General features: G+C 46.4%; 1 protein-coding gene across 1 annotated transcript; it reads left to right on the forward strand.

The window, feature by feature from the left end:
• Positions 1 to 763: 763 nt before the first annotated feature.
• LOC109742766 (fasciclin-like arabinogalactan protein 2) lies at positions 764 to 2,290 on the forward strand. The gene is made up of 2 exons (XM_040400956.2): positions 764 to 1,555; positions 1,892 to 2,290. Exons 1-2 carry the CDS (start codon positions 909 to 911, stop codon positions 2,019 to 2,021), a joined length of 777 nt encoding a protein of 258 aa, XP_040256890.1. The 5' UTR covers positions 764 to 908; the 3' UTR covers positions 2,022 to 2,290.
• The last annotated feature ends 4,516 nt before the right edge of the window (positions 2,291 to 6,806 follow it).

Below are 6,806 nucleotides of genomic sequence, written 5' to 3' on the forward strand. Positions count from 1 at the left end.
AGGTGTTGCCGTGGCGGCTGCAACCAGCAAACGGGAAAGCTACATCCAGTGTGTTTTTTTTTTTTTTTTTGCTTCGTTCGTGTATGTGTGGAAGCGGCGACTTTGAGAGAAGGCGAGGGCAGCGGGGCATCGCACCCAGCTACTACAACCATGGAGTTGCAAGGGGGGCTGCCAGACGGCGGAGGCACGGGGGGCGCCGTCTCTGTGAGCGCCACGGTGAGGCTATGAGCATGGGCAGCGACAGCATCCTGCAACCGGCGTTGTCAGGTGCTTGCGACGAGTCTCGAAGGAGGTCGTGGGCGCCGAGCTGGCTGCGGCGAGGGACGAGAGGACAACGCGAGCTCGATGTGCGGCGCTGGGGCACGGAGGCGCAGCTGTTTGGTGTGGGGGGAGGAGAGAAAGGTTGAAGACGAAGCTGAAATCGGACGGCGCCGCACGCTTGTATTGCACGCTGGGCAGGTTACCGGCCGAAATTCGGCCGGTCGACCGGCGCTTAGTACTGCCCATCAACTTAACACGAGGCGCTAAATATAATTGCTTAAAGTGAGATCCACTGCAACTCAATTTTGGCGAAAATTTCACATGTGCAAACATAGCAGGACGTGTCGAATTTCGCCGCGCACGAAGTTTCGCGGAAAGTCCCACGAAGTAAAACCCATCGGTGTACAATTTCCTCAATCAGAGACACACATCCTCTGTGAAAAAGTCACGAAGCCAACCATTTCAGTGAGCCAGCCACGCGCATTCACTCACCAACACCATCTTTTGAGTGTCCAAAGAGAATTGGAATCGAGGTAGTTGCGATAGGCTAGGCACTGGGTCTGCAGTTGAAGGCCGGCCGCCGGCCAAAAACCCTCTTTTTCCCCTGCTCATCCAGTGTTCTCACTTCTCGGGGCCGGAGAAGCACAATGGCGTCGCTCGCCGGAGCCGCACTCGCCTCCTGCAGCATCCTTCTCCTCCTGCTCGTCCCCTGCGCCCAGGGGCAGGGGCAATCACCCGAGGCGCCGGAGGAGGCTTGGGCCGAGGGGCAACCACCGGAGGCGTCGGAGGACGCTTTGACGATGCTCTTGTCCGAGGGCGGGTGCGGCGCCTTCGCCGGCCTCGTCGCCGCGACGGCCGGCGTGGGCGACGCGTTCCGCGAGCATATCGGCAGCGACCTGGGGCTCACGATCCTCTGCCCCGACGACGAGGCGGTGGGGACGTTCATCCCGAGGTTCCATAGCCTCAACGTCGACGAGCAGGTCGCGGTTCTCTTGTACCACGGCCTGACGATGGCCTACTCCGAGGAGCTGCTCAGCTGGGTCCACTGGGAGGAGTTGACGCTTGATGGAGTGCAGATGCTCACCATGCGTCACCACAGCGGCAGGGTGATAGTTTCTTCGTCACGGAGCGAGGCCAGGATCACCAAGACTGTCGTCGACGACGATCATCTCGCCGTCTACCTCATCGACGCCGTGCTGATTCCGGCAGATCCCAAGCGTCAAATCTCGTTCTGGGGTGTTTTGGCACTTATCGTCTTCCTTCTGGTACTTGTTGTCGTCGGGGTCGTGGCGTCGTGAGTTTTCTTTCCTCACGCTTAATTCCGCTGCGATCAAATGGAAGCACATGCAAAAGCGCAGCACGTACGCCTGTCCATAGCATCAGTTCATGCGATTTGTTGGTGTGCTAGAGGATTCCATGTATAAATCGTATAGTACATTTAGTCGACAATAATTTAGATTTGGGCTTTCTGTACATACGTCAATTTAATAAACATTACTAGTTTTTGATTAACTCGACTATTATGCTTGAGGTTCTCCAGCCTTTTCTAAATCTTGATTATGCACTGTATGTGTTATTACAGTATTATTTTGCGGGTAGCTAACTGTATCTATGTTTATTTACCCTGCAGAATATTGATGTGGCATGCGCTTGTTTATGTTTGTTCTCTCTTGTGCCGGCTGAGAAGATGGTGCAAGGATCGCGCCACTGCCTACGTTTCGGCCGCCCGTGTCACTTCACATGGACAACAAGAACAATAGTCTGTGGCCGCTGAACAGTGCCTCGCCTCCCCTCGTATTCCCTCTTATGGTCTGTACTCGTCGTATAGTTTGAACGATCAGGTCGGTGACTTGTGTATATAGTGTTTGCTCACTTTTGAATCTAGGCTTCGTTTGATTTAACAAAATGTTGGTGACTATGAATTCGATATGTAGTAGTGCTATATTTTGAGGCAACTTCTACTGCAAGCATCCGTCCATGGGGCCTGGATTAGCATCTTTTATTGCAATATTGAGTTATTATAAAGAAAGTGTAGCATGCATGCTAGATGGGGGAGGTTCCATTTAATTTATAGTTACTTTCAACAACTTTTTCAAAACTCATATGTCCTGCAAATGACATGACGTGAACGGACGTGGCGATAAATGACAAAGCAAAGTGCTGTTGATCTATTGATTAGGTTGTGTTTTGGGCCTGTTCAATCCAGAGCATGACAAGGTGAGTTCACACATGTTGCTCAGGTGTTCCATGTAATTTATACTGTATTCATGATCTTGTGCGTACATACAGTCAGCGGTCTGCTCTAACATATATGTAGGCTGCGGGCTGCCAACTGATTCATTGTTATGAAGATGCCAGGAGCTTATTCTGCAACATAATCGTGCTGTTTCATGTGCATGCAGCAAGTGTATATTCCTTGCCACAGTACTAGCAGTAGCACGCATAGATGCCATGTTCACAGTTTATCCGTAGTAAAATTGAAACCATCACACAAATCGCCTGCTTTACCTCAATTCGTCCCCTAAATTATGTGCCATGTGCCGACTCGCCTGACTAATACTGATGTGCAATTCAGCATCATGTCAGCATGGCGTGTGTGCTCGGTCTGTTAGAACAGAATGCAAAATGTTGATGAGAACATATCATGTGAAACCGCGTTTCCGTGCGCCTAAGGCACCGTGTGGATTTGAGCTATTGGATGGAAAACCAACGGATAAATTTGCATGAAAAATAGTTGCTGGCACATTTGCAAAGAGGGCCAAGAATTTCGTCAAAGTGAACATGTAGGCCGAGGGTTGATTTTGTTTAAATGTAAGATTCTTTTTGCAAACTATATTCACAACACCATCTCTGTCTTAATATTGTTTATCGGGTTTTCATCCAATGGTCCAAATTCGCATGATGCATTGGGTGCACAAGAAGTCACGTTTCACATGAAATGCTCTTGATAGCCCCAACCATGCAGATTCGTGAAGTGCGCATAGCTCTGATGGTTAGGATCCTTGCAGTGGAACCAGCCCACTGGGATTCAAGTTCTAAACTTGACACTGGTACTCGCATTTTCTGTATTTATTTCGGGCTTTTCGACGATGTTCGTTTAGTGGGAGGAGATGTTCTCGTCGACTGCGAGGTGACTGGTCACTTCATTAATCTCACAATAATGTGCCAACTCGGTATGTTGAAGGTACTAATAAGAGTAGGGTATGCATGCATGCATGCATTTCTGGGCGAGTGTATGTAAGCATCTATGTTTGTATTGTGTTTGAAAAGAAAAATGCACGTGCACATTCACTCACCACTAACACCATATTTTGACATTTCTGCTTCGGTACACCCCTCCTAAACACAAAGACGGTTTAGATTAGCCCATACCTCTTCATAACAAAGGACATGATAGTCATATTTCGCAGTATAAGTATACGCCATATACTTGCGAGCTGGGCCGGCCCATCTATCTTTTTTTTTCTCTTCTAATTTTAAATCGCAAAAAAATGTGATAGTAGCTGGATTCTAACAGGTTCAGAGTCCGACACCATATCAACTAGCTATCATTAGTTCACGATTTTACAGGTGTCTTTCCTATTCTTTTCTTCTTTCCTTTTATTCTTTTTCCCTTTTTCCTTTTTCCTTGTTTTTTTGTTTTTTCTAACGGTTTTGTTGGGTTTCCGTTTTCCTTTACTTTTGTTTTCTTTTTTATTTTACAATCTGCAAACTTTTTTCAATTTCGTTTTTTCAAGAAATGATTTTTTTAGTTTGTGAACATTTTGTCAAACTTGGTGAAATTTTTCCAAATTTGGAATATTTTTCTAATTCATAAAATATAATATTGATGAATTTTTTTCAAAATCGATGAATCTTTTTCTTAAAATTGATGAACTTTCTTAAAAATGAAAATTTGATTAATTTTTTGTAAAATCGATGAACTGTTTCAAATCCTTGAAGTTATTCCAAAATCCGTGAAATTTTCTCGGTTCATGATATTTTTTAGTTTATGAACATTTTGCAAATCCGCTAATATTTTTCAAATCCATGAACTTTTCCAAAATGATGAACCGTTTTTGAAAGTCAACGATCAAAGGTCAAACATGTCCATGGTCAACTTGTCGTCCAGATCAACCATGAATAATGTTTTGGTCGAACCACGAAGAAGCGATCGGGCGTATGCTCTAAGAGCGACAGCTGACCGCTTGTGTAGTTGGGCCAACCCATGAAAGGTGGTGTGCAAGTGTTGTGTCCATGAAAAAGTGTTCAAGTTTGGAAACATTTCGTACACAATTCAAAATTCCAAAATTATTGTTTTGAAGAAAAAAAAGGTTAGGACCGAAGAAGTTCATGTTGATTGATATTGATGGAAATTACAAATAACAGAAGCATTCAAATTAGGAAAAATTATATGCTCATGGATGCACCCGTCTGGTCTAGTCTGGCACGCTCCTCTACACTGGTGTTTTTTTTACTGCGGATAGATTACCACAACTTCTTGCAGCTACCTGGACCGGACATATGAGGCATTCATGACAGGTATGAACAATGTCCCACACCGTTGGCACGTTGCGACACATCTGGTTATTTATCGCGCCTTTTCACAAAAACTCCAGAAAATGAAAAACTTGGCAAAAATCCAAACAACTTGGCATAATGCCTTTAATTGGTAATAGAACCTGGTGCGAAAATTGTGGGTCCATTTGATGGATGTCGAGAAACAACATCCTCTCAAACGGAGCCATCTAGCACCCGAACACCCTCTGTTGACATGGTTTGTTTTCATACATTCTTGAAACAACCTCAAGTTTTGCAAGCAGGTGGGCAAGCCCATGGTAGGCATTCATGCATGGTTTGAATGACTTCTGACACCATATGCAAGTTGTGACACGTTCGGCCATTTATCGACTTTTTTTACCAAGAAAACTTCAGAAAATACAAAACTTGTCGAGAACCCAAACAACTTAGCATGGTGCCTTGAGTTGGACATACAAGGCTAGGAAAAAAATTAGGGCCATTTCAAGGATGTTGAGAACTAATGTGCTCTCAGACGGAGCCTTCTGAACTTCCCAAACACCCTTCATTCAACATGGTCTATTTTTTAAAATCCTTGAAATTTGCAAGTAGGTGGGCATGCCCATGGTAGGCCTCCATGTCAGATTTGAACGATTTCTACACCGTGTGCAAGTTGCGACACGTCCAACCATTTATCTGCTTTTTTTATCGAGAAAACTCTAGAAAATACAAAAATTACCAAAAATAGAAACAAGGCATGATGCCTTAAATTGATCATACAAGGCCATGGGGAGAAATGGGGCCATTTTAAAGATGTCAAAAAACAACGAACTCTAAGACAGAGCCTTCTCGCCTTTTGACACCATTTGCAAGTTGCGACACATTCGACCATTTATCTGTTTTTTATCAGAAAACTCCAGAAAATGTAGAACTTGTGAAAAAACCAAACAATATGGCATGGTGCCTTGAATTGGTCATACAAGGCGATGAAAAAAGTGGGGGCCATTCAACGGATGTCATAAAAAACGTGCTCTTAAAAGGAGCTTCTGGCCTACCCAGGTACCCTCATTGAACATTGGGTTGCTTGGACATCCTTAAAATGACCTCAATTTTTTCCACCAGGTGGCCATGCCCATGGTAGGCGTCTGTGCCAGGTTTGAACGACTTCCGACGCCGTGTGCATGTTCCGACATTGTCGGATCACGGGTTCCGGCAAAACTCTCAAGGTTCGAACACTAGGGTGCGCGCGAAGATCTCCCACTACTGATCCACGTCCTAACTTCTCTAAGATCTCAAGGACTAACTTGACGAACTCGCAACACAAGGGACACAAGGTTTATACTGGTTCGGGCCACCGTTGTGGAGGAATACCCTACTCCAGTGTATGGTGGTGGATTGCCTCTTGGGCTAAGGATGAACAGTTACAAGGGGAAGAACAGCCTCCTGAGGTCGAGGTGTTCATACGCTCGGTGTGTGGCTAAGGGTTGGCTAAAGATCAGATGCCTGAGGCTCCGTTGCCTCCTACTGTGGTGGCTAGTCCTATTTATAGAGGCCCTGATCCTCTCCCCAAATATTGAGCGGGAAGGGAGCCAACAACGGCCAATTTGAAAGGGGACAACTAGTACAGCTTATCCTGACAAAAGCAGTCTTCGCCTGCAAAAGGCTCTGGTTGACTCCGCCTTGGGTTCCATGTTGACCTCCGTCTTGCCGTCCTGCTGGTCTTGGTCTCGTTGCACCGATATGGAAACCTTTGCTTGACGCCTCGGTACTCCGCGCCTGCGCTTGCCCCCTTAGCACCAAAGAGGAAACAAGTACATTGTGCGTGCTGGCGCCCGCCTGGCCTTGATCGTCATGGCTCACGTCACGAAGGCCTCGCGAGGTTTGCCTAGCCTTGATCTCTCCGCTCCTCGCGAGCCAACCTGGTGAGGCTACTCCCGAAGAGACCTTGCGTCGTCCGCCTCGCGAGGCTTGGCCCCTCGCGAGGGTCTTGAATGCCTTGTTGATGAAGATGGGCCGTACGGGCCCACTTGCAGAGCCACACCATGGGC

This window comes from Aegilops tauschii, chromosome 2, assembly GCF_002575655.3.
Source record: "Aegilops tauschii subsp. strangulata cultivar AL8/78 chromosome 2, Aet v6.0, whole genome shotgun sequence".
Taxonomy (NCBI): Eukaryota; Viridiplantae; Streptophyta; class Magnoliopsida; order Poales; family Poaceae; genus Aegilops; species Aegilops tauschii.